Source organism: Eimeria tenella, genomic scaffold, assembly GCF_000499545.2.
Source record: "Eimeria tenella Houghton genomic scaffold, Eth_scaff45, whole genome shotgun sequence".
Taxonomy (NCBI): Eukaryota; Apicomplexa; class Conoidasida; order Eucoccidiorida; family Eimeriidae; genus Eimeria; species Eimeria tenella.
In genome coordinates, this window is record NW_013543375.1 from 147,500 (window position 1) to 164,536 (window position 17,037).

Genomic DNA, 17,037 nt, shown 5'->3' on the forward strand with positions numbered 1-17,037 from the left:
CAAAGACAACAAGTGCGGAAGGGAAGACCTACACAATGCATGCAGGAAGGGACTAACGACAGCCTTTTCCCTAAGGAAAGAGGGGGGTAGCCTTAAATGGGGGCCCCTGCAGAGTGGACAAACGGGGAAAGAACCTCAGCGGCACCAAACGAGAAAAACACAAATTTCACTACAGGTTAAGGAAACCCTCGGCGTCTAGGCTCGGGGTTTGGACAGGTTGGGAAGGACAGAGAAGGACAGAGACCGCGGGGGTGGAGCTGCCCCCGCCGCGAAGAGAGGTGCTGGGTTGAAACAATCCACCTTTTGTTTTTTACGCCTCGCTTCAATTAATTTAGTGATAAACGGACAGAAAGAACAGATCTGACGCGGCCCTCACAAGACTTCTCCACCTTCGCGCATGTCCAGTGACACTCCCGCAGCCCCGCAGCCCAGCCCTTCTGGAGTGCGGGGAAGCAATAAAGAAAGCAATTCGCCACATTTTTGCTTGGAATATAATAATTTTTGATTTTTGCACTCGCAGTATGCTTTATTTAGGCTATGTGGATTAATAAGGGGAGTGCCGGCGCCGCGCCAAGTCCCCACAAAACGCACAGACACGGCCGTTAACATCTCTAGTCAAAACGCTCAGTGAACAGACCAGAAGTATGCGGCTTCGTTTGCATGCATTATTCACATTTTCATGCAACTACCTGTTTAACGCGTTGTACAATTGTTATGATTACGGGCGCGCAACTAAGATGCATTACTTTGCAAATCCCCCCAAAAGCTGGTGCTGCAATATGTACGGAATGTAAAGTTCGAAGGAGCATTTGGGCGCCAGCTAGTGTTCATTATATCTCTATTCATGCGAGCTTTGCAACTAGGTCTGCTTGAAGACCTGAAGTACATTCGGCTGCAGGTGGCAAGTAGCCGAGTGAGTGAGCTATAGGAATGCCTCTAAAAGTTGAGAACGAACTCTACTTAACTGCAGTTCTCGGATTTTTTTCAAGTAGTTACACAAACCCTTCAACAAGACTCATAGCCTGAAGCAGCTCAGCCGCTACTTTGGGCCCATGCGCTCCAATCTGAACCGACGATCAGCTCGTTGCGATAGCTTTGTTACAGTTCGAACCCCCAATGGCAACTCCCTTTTCAGTCATGTTGAACCATTTTTTCTTTTTTGTAGAAATGCTAACTTCACTTTGGATCCCTGCATCCTGGCTGCTGAAAGCTCGCCTGTATCGGCGCGCAGGTCGCTCCCTACCCACTTTGCGCCTTTTCGATTATTGACACCTTGCCAGTCGTTTTAAGGATCATCGACGTCCACTGGAGTGCTTGTGGCTCTCCCTGACTCGCTCTATTTTATGCGAAGTTTGGTGTTTGCTTCTGTGGACTTATTTTCTGCGAAAACATCAATCATAGGAAAGATATGTGCGAAATAAACTGCTGCTTCTTCAACCAAAATGACGACTTGAGTGACAAAAGACTAGCATATCCCAGCAGCTCATCATTAATTGTGCGCGAAGGCTAGTGGCATCCTGTGAATTGCGCTGGAAAAAAAAACAAAGAGCCATAGGTTCGAAAGACGCCATGCTTTTCGTTGGAATACATTAGGTTTGGGTGAGAGGAGAAGCTACAAGTGAACCACACAAGCTGGTTTGCATCTCGAAAGATTGCGAGTTCCAGAAGAATTGCCAAAGTTCCTTCATTAATAAAGGCAGCAGATGCTGTTGCCTGCAATTCCTTCAAGTTTCACCATGGAGTGTTGCGAACAATCGCTGCAAACTACGCGTCGACAATCTACAGGTGCAAAACAAGTAACGCATTTCAGCGAGGCTACTTGCATTACTTTTGATTTCAAAAGGTTTGCTTTTGTAGGCCCCACCTCTATGGAGCGAAGCTACGTACGAAAAAATTGCAACAACATAACTGACTGAAACGGCTCACACGGGGTGCCGGCTATTTCTGCAATCGTTCGTGCATCATCAGCCGACTAAATCATAAGCTAAGATGTTAGAGCTGCTCTAGTAGGGCACAGAAGGGGTGCTGCCTAAATGGGTGGAGGAGTTTCGATGCCAGAGTTGGCAACTACACGGTCGCGCAGCTGTGCAGTATCAAGCGCTTTCCTTCCAATTTATTTAAAGGCTCAGTTCGTCAGTTTCCCGGAGTGGCTTCCAAAAGAAAAAGCCTTAACTAAAACAAAAAGCAGTGTATTACATTCAAGAGGATAATGCAGAGTCGCAAGCGATTCTTCCAAGTATACCATGAGGCACCGTAACTATAAACAAGAAAAACAATAGCTCTGTTACTGTCTAAGAAGGCCCTGAATGAAGAGTGCAGCAAAAACATAACATGTAGCCGAAACTGTGTCACAGCGTCGCCGTGCCTCCTGGAATACGCAGCGAGAAACAACTTAATGAAATCAATCCACCTATGCTCAGTTACGATGCTGGGTGGCCCTGCATCTCTGTACTGAAGCGTCACTTCACCTCAATATCCTGTGTGCAGCGTATGCATCGTTCTGAAGATCCCATAACAAACGTTTTGCCTTCGCTGTGGCTGCAGGATAAGTCCCAAAAGCTTCTCAGAAGTGATGCTATTGCTTTGTGGAAGGAAACAAATGGGTGCTGCTGGCATGGACCCAAGTAGATGCCTTACTTGATTTGGCTCACGTCAGGCGCAGCCGCACAAAACTCTCCAAGCGCCCTTTGCTTTGCGAAGGAAAAAATAAAACATTCAGTCCTCTGTGGGTAAACTTTAATATGCTGAAGTGGTAGTCGTTAGCGAGGACTGAACCTCGTCGCTTCCTTGTTCACGGACGGGAAAGAAGCTTGAATACCGATAATGCTGGCCCCTCCATCCGACTGCATTCGACTGCACGGAGCTACGTCTTCTAAGTCGCGCTTCAAATGTTTGAGGCAACAGTAAATGAATTCATTAAAGAAGATCCAACAGCTTAGGGCGAACGCTTCAGCGCTTCAAGCTCCTGACCCATCCTGTGCTCAGCGATGACGCGGTGCATTGAAGTCACAGCAGAGCACAAATTGACCAAACCTTTTGACACTTCTACTAGTGTGGTCGCTTCTGCGACAGCCTTATATGCTTTGTCGTATTCCTTTCCGCTGATTGTCATCTGCTCCGTAGCAGTGAGACTGCGGAATTCGCAAAGCCTTGCGTAATCACTTGATGCTTGCAGCAGGCCTATCTCCTCCTCAAACAACCCCAATATCGTGCTCTGAAGCAGGAATAGACGTGCCTTTCCCTTAGCAGTCGCCAGCTTTATCAGAGTTTCTGCGTGAAACCTAAGGTTATCCAAAGCAGCTTTGGGATCATCCTCATATTGGGAATTTCGAAATGAAATTTGAAAATGGGTCATTTCAATCTCAACCTCGCTTTTGACCTGCTGTATTTTCGATATCAGTTGCTCATACACTTCCATGTTAAGCTCGTGTGTGCGGCTCACTAGGAGGTTGTGGCTACCGTCAAAGCACCTCTCGACCTTCCATCTTGCATTTTCTAGGAGATTTTGCACTTTCTCGCTCTCTAAGATGCAGGCAAGTTGGATCCTCTCGGCTTCCTTTGCAACGGGACCTTTACTAAAGCTTTCTTGGCCATCTAGAATATCCTTTGTCTGTTCCTTCAGAGCGCCTATCAGTGCTTCGACCGTTTCGGCATGATCCTGAGCTTTACTGACAATCTGAGATGTATCTATCCACGAGTTGGTCTCCTCATGGGCATACTCGCGCAGCACCGTGATGGCGCTATCAAGCTCTGCAATTTTCTCTTTCGCGGACTTGATTCGATTTGCTTCTTCGGGCGGGACGTGCCATTTCAATTTAGATGCGATTAGAGCCAATTTCACGGGGACCCGTAGTTGCATCATTTCGATTTCTGAGGCCAGCAGCAAATCCTCAAGCTTCTTTGAATCTTTAACCTTGAGGTACTCACTAATACAGTGTTTTATGCTTGTAGCAAGGTAGATGAGGGCACTCTGTGACTTGATGTTGTGGCTGAGGTACTGGAGGTCCTCTGCAGTCTGCGTCACCAACGTGATATCTCTTTCATCACCGAATGGCCTGCTGTTCAGCAAGGCTTGGCTGACATTGCCAAAACACTCGAGCAGACCACAAGACATTTTCTCAATTGACTCGAAAGCGATCACCATGTGGTGCACTGGAGATGTAGGATCGTGCTTTTCCCTTTCAAAAGGCGACAGATCTATCCCCGCCTGGGGCTCCCACAACTCAGGAAAATCATCCGCCTCTGCCTCTTCATCCATCAAGAGCTTTCCCCGCTGCACGGCAAGGCTGTGCAGGCGGCGGAGATGCTTCAGTGACGCCTGAAGATGGTCCCCCACGACATTTGCAAAACGTGGCTCGACGCCCAGCGAGTTGGCTTCGCGCACTTGTTCTTGCACGCTATCTAGAAGCTCCTGGGCCTCCACTGAGTCTAGCTGTTCAGCAACAGTTTCTGCTACTAGGAGAATTTCTTGCGCTTTCTCGAGGTTTTCCTCCATCGAAGGCTGCTTTGCTGCTGCATGTTGCACAGGCGGTGGCTGTGCACTTTCGGGCACTTCGGCAACTTCGCCGGGTTTCTCTTTTTCATAAGATGCTTCCTGCTTTTTGACTTGCTTTTCCTCCGCACTTTTCCCCTCTGGTACACAGTGGGGCTCTAGGGGAGGGTGGAAAGGCTCGAGCTCTCCTTCCAGCGCATTCTTTCCTGTCTTTGCAGTAAACAACACTGTGCCACTAACCACGCCACTCACCATCAACAGTAGCAGCATGAGGCCCACACCTGTTTTGGACTTGGACTTAGCCGGCGCCTCCAGGGCTTGCTGCTGCACGGAAACTACTTCGACGGCTTCATACTCGGACACTTCGTCACCGGGCTGTGGCCCGCCATTCTCTGCCAGGGACTCAAATGTCTGTAGGTCTTCCTCTCGAAAAGGATTGGTCCATGGGATCATCCTTTTGTACTTTGCACAAGTTGGGGAAGAGCACAGTCATTCGAGCGTTCCCACGGGCAACAGCTCACGCCCAGTCTGACGCAGACCACGGCGAAAGCTCCTCACTCACAGAATCGAAAATCCACAATTCGACACGAAAAATATATACCCCTTTTAGAGTTTGTACGAATCGGGTCTTGAAAACTATGGAAAAGAGGAAATGAAATGCAACAGAGACCCCAAGGCCGTAATAAAGACAGTGGGAGAAACGGCAGTGCCTCCGTGAAATGGGAGTGGCAAAAAACCACGAAACATAACTCAGAGCATTCGAGTTGTATCAAGCAAAAAGACAGAGGCCAATTTTATCGTTTTGAATAAAAAGCTTTTCCGCTGCACCACCCGGCGCTGTCGATCCTAGTCACTTCACCAGCGCTGGAAGGCCCAGATGGCATCCCGCAGGAAAAGGTAAGGCGTCTTGAAGGGCTGCAACGATCTTCTGTAGGATGCTTATTAGCAAATTCAGAAAACAGAGGCTCAGGCCCCGAAATATAACTTCGCTGGTGGGCCAACTACAACAATTTCGTGGCGTCCCCTCGCTACCGAATGTTTACGCAGGGCACGCCCACGCGTTGTCTACCTTTTGATCCGAGAATTTTCTTTGCAGTAGGATAAATATAATGAAGCTTTGCAGAAAAATCTGGAGTCGGGTTTGTTTCTGCAGAACAGGGCGGTCCCTTTAGGCGACGACCGCGCTGTTTCTCCAGAGTACCTTTGTAAGGTTCGCTACCTGGGATGACCTAAACCTCCACCTATGTGCTCCAATTCCATGAAATAATTATGTGTTTTCAAACAACATATACCACACTCCAGTTTCCGCCCTTGAGGTGGCTCTCGCTCTAGCGCCAGGACCCGCCGGAGTTCGAACACGTTGGGCTGCAGCACGGGCATAATTCAAGAACTGCTAGAACATGTTTCTCTAAAAAATGTGAGCAAAAAACAATTAAATAAATAAATAGTTAAGGTCCTTTTGGCCGTAACTAGGCTTATTTAGTGTTGAGTGGCGGAACAGGGCCTGCGGGGCAGAAAATTTGATATTCACTTTCGCGTGGAGGTCAGCAACAAGCCCACCCGCTCAAACCAATACGCAAACCAGTGCAGCCCTCCTCAAGAGCTTCTAGAGTGAAGTGTATCAACTAAAGAAGCGCGAAATTTGTGTCTAAAACTGCAAGGGGATAGGGTTGTACGTACACGCAGGATTCGGATAGCTGGACCCGACACTGTAACGAAAAACAGGCGATATTTGGGGCTTAAGAGTCGCTTGCATATGTTTTCTGGTGCTGTTTAAGCAGTCTCGTTGGTTTATAAGGCACTGCGTAGCCCGCCCCATTCAGCACACTGTGGGGAATAACAACTTGTTTTCCGTGGCCAGGGGCGGGACCCTCATTGCGATTCCCTTTGCCGGCCTATCTTGGAGCAAAAAGCCCTTAATACTTACACAAAACGCGAACCAACCCCTTTGAAGAGCGTATTGAGGTTACAGTGGTGTTAGGGCACTGGACTGATCCCTTGAGTCCCTCTGGCACCGCCTCGTCGAGACCGTGGCCGCGCTTTCTCATGTCCCGCAACAGGTCACCGTCGCCAAGGCTTCCTTTTAAAAGACTAATTTCCCTAGAGTTTTCATTACTTCCTGGTGTAATGGCTCATGGAGGGGCTGGAAAGCCTTTAATTGTTTCTCTTCAGCCACGCTGGATGTGGCTAATATGTGAACAGGGGATAGCAGCAGGAATAGCACAGAGGTGCAGAGTTCAAGAAGGGAATTTGGCTGTTCCACTGCAAACCCTAGCATCTGAACACTATATATTAAGACGGAAACATAAAAGGCACATTCCATTACCATTATTGCGCAATTTCCGTGATGGGATCGAGGCTCACGGGGCCGACCCCTTAGTGCAGGCGTTGTTCAAAGGGGAGGATCCACGCAGCAGCTGGTGTTTGGTCTATCGGATATTGAACCAGTCATGAATTTGCTTAGCTGCCTTACTTGGTGAGAGCATTCAACAAAAATAAGTGTGTCTTTGACCGCTGACTGAGCCTTTCGACGTCGACTGTGGCTCGCTCGGTCAGAGCCATGCCATAGCATGTTCTAGACGCCGCCTGTAGCCCTTCCTAGTCACTGCAGCGTCTTGTCCGCCTGCCAGCGCATATTGGAACAGTTTCAGTACCAAAAGCCTCCCGCTAGCCTGCAGCTGCAGCAGGCCTGTAGGGAGTTTATCCTTATGGGTCATCCGTTACGTTACAGTGCCGCAGCTGAGCGCCGGTGTGACCTACGACGGCTTTAAATAACAATCGAGCAGATTCACATAGCATAAGCATTTCGGGCCCACTAGGCAAGCAGCAGCAGCAAGCGAAGCATTTCTTAAGTGAAACTTCGTCGCTTTTGGTGAAGAGTTGGCGGCAACTTCAACGCAGTCCTGGTATCCAAGAGTTTGTGCCAAGCAAAAAGCAAGCAGCAACTTCGCCAGGTTTCTAGGTTCATTAGCATTCCACTGCAGAACTCCGCTGCGCAGATATTTGCTCGAATTATGATGCATGCAAGCCTTCCTTGTTGTTGAGTTGAATGCTGGTGGTGGCTCTGCTGAAGTTCTTGGTACTGTTGGCTGTGCTGAAAAGTGGCAAAGTATCTAACAGCGCAAGCTGCATTGGCAGAAGCCTTGTCAGCGAATTGTTGCACAGTGCCCTGCTTTCAGCATAAAATGAAGTTTGGTATTCTGCCTCTTTCCATTTCCCGTTGGCAGGGGCATCTTATCATGGAAATGCTTCTGCGGAATGCGCTGATTTGCATTTAATCACGCAGGCTCACTACGGCCATCATTATGTCACTCTGCGAAAGTATAAGGTTGAGCGCGTTTGCCAAACGTGCGTTCACCGAAACAGTTTCAAAAGCCACCAAAAGAATTCATGCAACACTGCACCCTCGTGTAGGCAGGCCAAATAGTTTAGCTAAGGCTAGTAAGAGATTGTACAACATGCTTCTTATCTAACACAGAGACTCTACTCCAAATTCGAATAGGAACCATTGCGTTCCGTTTTTCCTCAAAGTAATACTGTACACTCAAGTGACATAGCACTGCTTGGACTACGTTCGAGGCTTTCACCTGAAGGAAACCAAAAGTAGCGAAGTTAGATGTGCTCGTTTTCTTGAGGGGTAGTCTTGAATACGTAAACCCCAAGGAAGACTTTTTCTTCCAGGCAGAAGCAACTAGAGAATTGCATTTCTGCCTTTGTGCAGCAGAGACTCCATGGCCCTTGCTTTGCAGAGAAGCAACGATTTCGTGTGCTTGAGCAGCATGGAAAGGCTGGAAACGAGCATCGTACTTTTACTTTCACGGAAGGCAAATGAGGAGCAAATACCCACCCAGCACAAGTGGTCGGTATTTGCCGAGCTACGGGTTTCTGTAGTACCGTGACCCTCAACTAAGGACCTATATAATTCATTTTCAACGTGATCTCTGCAACCCATGCCTTTTCGATGCACCTTGTTCTAAAAAATCACGTATAGCATTATTGTCACCGAAAACATATCGTACAGGAAAAACAAATTGAATGCCATGAATAGACCGCAGCCATAGCCGAATTATACGGATACCATTCAGCTCGAGCACAATGAAGTGGAACATCGGAGAACAAAGGTTTTATTCAGGCCAAGAGCAGCGCACAAGCGGCTGCTAGGCCAATAGGACATGCAAATATAATGAAACTACAAGAAAGCCTGAAGTTAGTTTCCAATTACGTGAAAGAGGACATCCCAGGGCTTCACTTGTGAACAGCAGAATGAAATCCCAGCTTGATCTGCAGACTCAAGCTTGTCCGCAACAAAGCTTCTCTAGGCAATTCTTTTGGCCATATTGTGCATGTTGAATGCCTCCTTCACAAGACCTTTGAAAATTGGATAGCTGTCCCCTTTAGGGAAGTAGGCAGCTGCCAGCTTCATGTGATTTGCGTTGGCAAGCTCACTTTTTTTGGCAGACCCGGATGCAGCCGTAGGAATTACAGATTTATCTCAAGGAAGGAGAATAGAACACGGTAAGCCTTCACACGTGGATCTCGTTCTCGTGTGCAAAGGCGCCATCGTGAATGAATCAGAAGATGTTTTACCCTTTTGAGAAGACAGTGCCATACCGCTTATGCGATTGCCGACAAAAATAGAGGCACGAACGCCGTTCTGAAGTATGCACTTCTCTCTCGCATTGCAGTTCACCGTTTCAGCAAGATGCGCCAAGAAGCAGCCGCTGTTTTCAAGGTTTCATCCGCTCAGAACAAAATGCCATGATTATCACTAATCTGCAAACCCATGCTCTGGGCGGTGATGGTTCTGTACAATGCAATCATCGCCATTCGCATTTTGACCATCCCTCTCGTTACTCCTGCTATTGTCTTCGCCTCAACTGCAGCGGTGTTTGCATTCTCGAAGTCTGCATCGTAGAATTCCATGAGCTCTGCAACACGAGATTGATTAGGGAATTCGCGTACTCTGGCATAGTTGCTCGCTTTTTGGAGTAAGTCCATATCCTCCTCCAACAAGTCCAATAACTTGCTATCGAGCACAAGCAAACGGGCCTCTGCTTTTGCGTTCACTAACTGTGCCAGAACTTTTGCCTGTGTTTTCAGAGCATCCAGAGCAGCTGTTGAGTCTTTTGCTCCCTGGGACTGATGGAAAGCAGCCCAAGACTGGCTCACGATTGTTCCCACTTTGCTTTTGATTGACCGCATTTGGCTTAGCACCTCGTCGAAAACTTCCGCTTGGAGCACGTGAAACATTTCTGTCAAGGACTGGTTGCCGACGTACACGCCTCTCGCGGCCCTGCATCTTACGCTTTCCAGGAAACGGCTCGCTGCATCACTCTCGATAATGCATGCGTCATGAATGTGTTTGGCCATGCCTATAAGCGTATCTTTGCTAAGGCTTTCGGGGTCACCTGAGAGCCCGTCTACAGCGTCAGCTACAGCTTTTAGGTCGTCCACAAGTGCGCGGGCCTTTTCGGCCATTTCTTGAGCAGCCTGATAAGCATTCAAAGCTTCCGCGTGCGATTTGGTCTCAACCAGATCGACCTGTTCGCGCAGTGCAATTATCAAGTCATGCGCCATCTCAACTTTCGTTTCTGCGGATCGCAGTGACGATTCCGTTTCGAGTGAAATCTCATCTCCCGCGTTATATTTGTTTTTAGCCATTTCCAGGAGTATCTGGGTGTTTGTGAAGTCTTCCTGAAGTGGCAATAGTCGGTCTTCGAGCTCTTTCAACCCCTTTGCCCTGAGACCCTCATATATGCAATCTTTCAGCTTTCCAGCAAGTGCGCAAAACTTCCTCTCCGACTCTATGAAGGTGTCCATGAAATAGATGTTTTCTGTGTTTTCTGTCAGCAACTCGGCGTCGTCTTCACCTTCAAATCGCTTCCTGCTCAGGAACGCCTCCTTCGTCTGTTCGAAGTACTGGCGCATCTCCACAGAAGCAGAACTCATGGAGTTGAACATGATCAACAGCCGGTGAAGCGTGTCTTCATGATCAAGCATACCGGTAGGGGAGATGTGCTGGCCAATATCAGATCTGGCGTCCCACACAGTGGGGAACTGTGGCAGTTTCGCAGCTGCAGCCGCGAGGGATTCCCCTCTTCCCAAGGCCATGAGATCCAAGGAGCGCAGCTGCTTCAAAGCCTCCTGCAAGCGCTTTTCAACGCTGTCTTCTCTTCCTGGTTTTTTGCTGAGTTCCTCTGCCTTCTTGACTTGCTTCTCCACGGCGTCTGCAACTTTCTCGGCCTTTTGTGTCTGAATTGCGCAAGCCAGGCCTTCGGCAGCTGAAGAGAGTTCCAGCATCTTCTTCAGCTTCGCCTGGATTAGAGCCCTTTCTTCAGCCGTGACTACTGGCTTCGGGGCCTTCGCTTTTTGTGCAGCTTTCGCACTTTCTTCTCGAGACCGCTCTCCAGGTTTTCTCCCCACCTGCGCGCCCGGCCGCTCCTCCCTTCTCTTCGCCTCTGCTACACGTTGCAGCTCTCCCGGGGGGTGCAGCGGCTGCGCTATTTTTCCTAACAAACCCTTTTCTCGCGCTGCAGGAAGCACTGCTGCGCCAGCAAGCGCGCCCATCACCACCAGCAGCAGCACCGCAAGGCCCGCACCCACTTTGGACCCGGTTTTACGTGGAGGTGGAGCAGTTTGCAGCTGCGAAGACTCGGCGGTGAGAGTTGCTTCCTTTTCTTCTTCGGTGCTTAACGGCGGTCCTCCATCATCCGTATTGTTTTCGAATGACTGGAGGTCATCTTCGGGAAGAGAACTCGTCCATGGAATCATCTTTTCTGCGCTTTTCACGAATGTGCTCAGGGCACATGCATTCGAGCTGTATTCGCGGGCACAAATTCAGGGTTTATGGCGCACGAAGAGTGTGCCGGGGCCCCTGGGGTGCCTGGCAAGCAAGCGGTATCGCAACCGCTCGGTGAAACGGGAGCGAAGAAATGCAGCTAAGCGAAACTTGCCTCCTTAGAAAACCATAAGAGACGAATAAAGGGTACCTTTTCGCGTTTTTGCAACTAAAAACCGTCTACAGCGCACCAAACAGTCATATTTTAGCATGGGGACGATTTGTGTGGCGCCCGCCAGAAGACCCGTGGTCGCAAAGCCTCCGGGTAGTTATTGACCCACAGAGAATGTACAAATAAAGCTTTCTCTTCAAATCGCAAAATTGGAAATTCGGGGGAAGAAGCAGTGATGGTCCTGGACACTGTGTGATTTTCGTGCCGTTTTGCCAGTCTGTGAGGCTTGTCTGGGGCCTTCACGTGATCTCTTTAATTTCGAACATGACGTTGCAGGCTTACACAATAAATCCAATTTGGCGAAAGTTTGAAAACTAGAAGAAGGATGTACTCTGCTAGAAGTACATAATTTTTTATTTGGTTTCACCCCAAATTTTTGTATCGATGCAGCATTCTTCTACATATACGCTACCCCAGTGCACCACCCCGCAGTATGAGGGTCTTGGCATCGAGTATTGGCCACACAGAAGCTAGTGTGGCATCCTGGGATGAGTTTACCTGCTAATTTTCCAAGTACTTTCAACCGGAGACCTCAGGGAAAGGGAATAGGATGTCAACTTTTCAAAATAAGTACAACCGCGAACTAGATTGAGCGACGCCAGCTCAGTACCGTAGCACTCTAGAGAATGCAGCTGTTCTGTGCAGCTTGACCGTCCCAGAGGTACTAAAAGTCATTAAACTACACGTGCAGCTAGTGTGGAGTGTACCATATAGACCATTTATAGCTAGATTTTAAGGGTGGTAGCCGTCATCAACGGGCAATGAATTTCACGGCGTGTGTAACCAGATGGGCAGTATCTAAGAACCCAAGTACATTCTTGCCGTAACAGAGCCCAAAAGGACTCTACATAAATTGTTCTTTTACCGTGTCCAGTGCGCTTCCCCAGGTTGGAAACAGAAACCTCGAAGGCGGGACCTCAAGCGAGCGCCCAAGGACAACTGTGTTGGATAACGCGAGAGCCAGGGTCTTGCAGAAATACCAATACTCATAAAATGCCCACCTACATGCAGTATTCCTACTGGATTGCAATACTTATGTCGGGGTCTATCGTAGGGCTCATGGCAATATCTGTAAAAGGGCCTTTTCTATATCCCCACAGGAGATTGGGCGGCAAACTAAGTTCGTCATTTGTCATATTTCCAGCTGTGCAGACATGTGCGTAAAATCTCTAGGAGTTTAGCTCGACCTAATTAGGTCTAAAAATTGTTTGTCGTTCCGATAAAACCAAGCAAAGCAGCTGGCTCCTAATAGGCTGCTGCTTCTGCTCAACTCCAGTTAGTCGTGCACTCTTGCTACAGCAACTTCTAGAAAGCATTGCTCATCATTCATTCCGGAGATGAATGCTGCTGGCGATGCTGCTATAATCATAATGTTGCCACTTTTGCTGCAGCTGACACTACGCACGGGCCGAAAGTGTAGAAACTACAGCCCCGTCATTGGCGGGTTTGATCCAAATACACCTTTCCTCACATGCTGCTATTGTCTCAGCCTCATTAGGAATCTCGCCCAGTAAAGCTGCGGTTGTATTATTATTTATTAAACAAGCCATCACAATTATCACAAGTAAGCAACACCGCACAAGAACAGCCACAAAGGCAGGTTCAGCATCCATTCGCGCAGAACCCGTTGCCTGGAATTCACAAATTTGCTGCGGGTCTTCATATCTGAACAAGCGCGCCGGGAAATGATGCTAAGAATATCATCATGAATTTTTTGTCCTCCACAGCATTTCTTTTCCCTTTGTGTCTGGAAAAGTTCTTCAGTTGAACGCGGCGTCATCTTCTTGAACAGCAGAAGGCTTGTCTTATGCTTACTAGGATCCACCTGCCTCCAGCACGCACTCTTCGCTGCTCCCCGTGAGCTCGAAGTCCGCATGCAATATGGCATAAGGAAAGAAAAAGTGAATGTGGAAATGGCTGTGCCCATGCGCCGTAAAAGTCGAATATTTATCCGTTGTGGAGGACGGGCTTATCTATCAGGGCGCACCGAGGTAAGGCGGCCAATGACCGCCTCTGCAGATAGTGCATGCGATTGGCTTGGAGTAAAGGACCCAAAAATGCGAATTAGCTAGGCTTAATTGGCAGATGAAGTGGTGCAGGCGGGTCTCGGAACAGATAGTGCATTACGCTTCTTAGCTAAAGAAAGCCTGTTTTTGCAGGTGTAAGATCAAGTTGTTCCCTTCACCTTTAGAGAGCAAATTTGTCGGCTGCAGCAGCATTTTGCAAATTGAAAAATCATATACCTTTCTCTCCTTTGATGTCACAAATTAAAACTTGGCCGCAGAATCGAAAAACCTAGAACAGGCCTTCTGTCAAAGGCACATTGTGTATGTGTCCGAAATATTTGTATTTGAGCTTACAGCAACACTTTTGGTAACCGAAAGATAAAAACGTGTTAAAAACAAAAAGTTTATCAGGCCAAATCCGCCGACGCCTCATAGCAGCCGTAGCAGCGGGAAGCAAGAAAATCCAGCTCTGTCACACAAAGCTCCGTGCGTCGATGGTAAACAAAGCGGCCAAATCGAGCAACATTGTTGAAACCTTCCCAATTTGATCTTGAGCCTCGTTACTGTGGCGCCACTGGCCGTTACTATGTTGCTGTGGCTGCACGACACGAGGCAGGATCATCAGGATATACCCACTGATTGCACCGATGATGTTTGCATTCTGCATCAGCTATGAAATTGTAAGCTCCAAAGCTTTTCATGGGCGTCGCCATGGTAAATATTATTTTTCCTGTGCAGCTCGGGCACGACCCCGGAAAAATTGAGAAGACAGAATAAATAACCTTGTTCTCCCTGGCAAATTGATCGGTTGGTACTTTGTTGCAAGGCGGTACGATCCCTCTGGAAAGGCACCAAATTCCTCTCGAGATTCGTCAGTGAATCCGCACAGATTATTTACCTGCGCTTCTCCCAACAAAAAAAGTAGAAAACCGGGGCGCCTTTGCGTCGACGATGCAGCAGGGTCAGAAGATTCTGAACAACTGAACGTTGTTTCTTTCCCTGGGGACTAATCCAGGAAACAGCATTATGCCGTTTGTGTAATTGTCGGAGAAAATGGAGGCTTCAGAACCGACAAAAGAGCTGCACACAGTTGTCTTGTGCGCAGCGAATACAAAAGAATGCTGATTAGCCTCGCAGTTCCGAAACATAATCTGTCAATGAAGCAGTTCACCAGCGGGGCATAAACCACCTCAAAGTGGGCTCGGTGCTTCTTCGAAATCTTCACCAGTTTTGTGCGCGGCGACGGCGCTGTACATTGCAGTCACTGCAGACCGCAACCTGACCATGTTGTCTGACACTTCGACAAGTGTCTTTGCGTCCATGACGGACTTGTGGGCTTTGCTGTAGTCTTTGGCAACAGAACTCAGTAGTTTCATTGCAGCAAAAGTATTTGAAACTTTGCATAACCTCGCAATTAAACCCGCTGCTTGAAGCAGATCTATGTCCTTCCTAAGCAGCTCCAAAGACTTGATGTCAAGGAGAACTAGACGCGCCTCCTCCTTAACTTTGACCAGCTGGACTAAATATCTTGCCTGCGACTTCATAGCAGTCAAAGCAGCGTCTGGGTTTTCTGCTTCCTGAGACTCTATAAAGGCCATTCGGGATCGACTGACGCGAGTTCCAACTTCGCCTTTGAGCTGTCTTATGTTTGACAAGAGCCCCTCGAAGATTTCACTCCCTAGCTGGTGGAAGTGACCTGGAGAATAGTCTTCAGGATCTAGCCATTTCTGGGCCCTGAATCTTGCATCTTCCAAAATGCTGAGTATTACCTTGCCTTCCAAGATGCATAGATCATGAATGCGCTCAGTTTCCTCAACAAACATGAGCTTTCTGAGGCTGAAGAGGCTGCTCGGCAGCACGGGCAGCAGTGTCTTGGCTTGTTCGCGCAAGGCGTGCAGAAGTTCTCGGGCCTCTTGGGCTGTTTCCTGAGCTTTGTTGACAGCGTAAAACATATTTTCCCCCGAAGTAGTTTCAACTTGAGTGACCTGCTGGTGCAGAGTAGCCAGCAAGCCATTCACCTCTTTGGCTTTCTCCTCCACGAAACTAAGTTCAAAGGCCTCGACAAGGGAAGCTTTCACTTTCATTTCGTTCGCCTTTCGGGCAAGCTTCGCAGATAACTGTATTGGAGTGAAATCCCTCAGCAGCAGCAGCATCTCTTCTTCCAGCGACCTCAACTCCTTGGCCCTGATGCCCTCATGAATATCCGCTTTCAGTTTCCTCGCAAGCTCGTGGAAACCGTTTTTGGATTTGATGCTGCTGTTCAGAAAGTGCAAATCGTCCAGTTTGTCCTCCACCAATTGGGTGTCTTCTTCAGTGTTGAAATGCTTCTTGGCCAACAAAACCCGACTAACTTTCTCGAAACTTTCGCCCACTTTTTGAAATGCTTGCTGCATTGAGTTGAACATGATCACCATGCGGTGCACTGTGTCTACTGGGTCAAGGCCGCCGTCCTCAAAAGACGCAAAATCTGCTGCAGGCTCTGTGTCCCAGAGAGAGGGAAACTCCCCCGACTTTCCTTCTACCGAAATAAGGAATTCACAGTGCTTTCCTGCGAGGCGATCCAAATTGCGCAAGTTTTTTACTGCGTCTTGGAGGCATTCTTCTATGGCCTCCAGTTTTCCTGGCTCTTTGCTCAACGACTGCGCTTTCCCAAGCTGCTGCTCCACGTTGTCTGCCAGCTTCTCAGCTTCTTCTGTACCAATCACATACACGAAACTTTCTGCATATGCAAAAAGTTCCTGGATTTTCTCCAGCTTCAGCTGCATTAGAGCTTTCTCTGGTGCCAGTGCATCCTTTGCAGCAGCTTCTTCTCGAGCTCGATCGCTAGGTTTCCGCTGCTCCTCCTCTCTTGCTCCCACTGCATTGAGCGCCTGGCATGCTTCTCGACTCTCCACCGAAGGGTGCAGAGGCGGCTCGTTTTCTCCCAAGACATATTTCCCCGGCAGTGGACAAAAGATCGCCTTGCCAGCAAGCAATCCGCTAGCGAGCAGCAACAGCAGCACGACGCCTACACTCGTTTTGACTTTGGCCTTTTGAGATGCTTCAGCACTTTGGAGCTGCAGCTGAAGGTTATCAAGGGCTCCCGGCTCGACTGCTCCATTGTCTGTGTGGACGCTGTCACTGTAGGCTGCAGTGTCCAACGACTGTAGATCCTCATCAGGCAGTGACTTCGTCCATGTTGTCATCTTTATAGTACTTTCCTGGATTTTCTCCACCGGAGTTGCATCGGAGCGCCTTGACAGGACAGAACCTGGGAGCACCCCGTGTCCCGGCGATAACAGCACGACCCCGTTTCACAGCAAATGTGAACAGAAATCCAGCCTACTCATGCCGGCAGCCTTCTAGAGCTCATAGTTATGATTGGGCACATAACTTAAATCGCTTAGTAAGGAGATTCTGCGTTGCTGAGCTCAGCACTGCGGGATTGTAATCGCCCCGCGCACACCGTCCACACAACAGTTTCCAGATTCACAAAAAAGGACTCCGTAGACACATCGTTGCATAGACGGCTTCTGTATCAAAAATGTCC

General features: G+C 48.6%; 3 protein-coding genes across 3 annotated transcripts; all 3 read right to left on the reverse strand.

Annotated features, from left to right (window-relative positions):
- Positions 1–2,935: 2,935 nt before the first annotated feature.
- Positions 2,936–4,945, reverse strand: ETH_00009920 (uncharacterized protein; the record flags this gene model as incomplete). The annotated part of the gene is made up of 1 exon (XM_013377061.1): positions 2,936–4,945. The coding sequence occupies one exon, from the start codon at positions 4,943–4,945 to the stop codon at positions 2,936–2,938; it is 2,010 nt and encodes a 669-aa protein (XP_013232515.1).
- Positions 4,946–9,235: 4,290 nt separating this feature from the next.
- On the reverse strand, positions 9,236–11,263 carry ETH_00009925 (uncharacterized protein; the record flags this gene model as incomplete). The annotated part of the gene is made up of 1 exon (XM_013377062.1): positions 9,236–11,263. The coding sequence occupies one exon, from the start codon at positions 11,261–11,263 to the stop codon at positions 9,236–9,238; it is 2,028 nt and encodes a 675-aa protein (XP_013232516.1).
- Positions 11,264–14,698: 3,435 nt separating this feature from the next.
- Positions 14,699–16,693, reverse strand: ETH_00009930 (uncharacterized protein; the record flags this gene model as incomplete). The annotated part of the gene is made up of 1 exon (XM_013377063.1): positions 14,699–16,693. The coding sequence occupies one exon, from the start codon at positions 16,691–16,693 to the stop codon at positions 14,699–14,701; it is 1,995 nt and encodes a 664-aa protein (XP_013232517.1).
- Between the last annotated feature and the right edge of the window lie 344 nt (positions 16,694–17,037).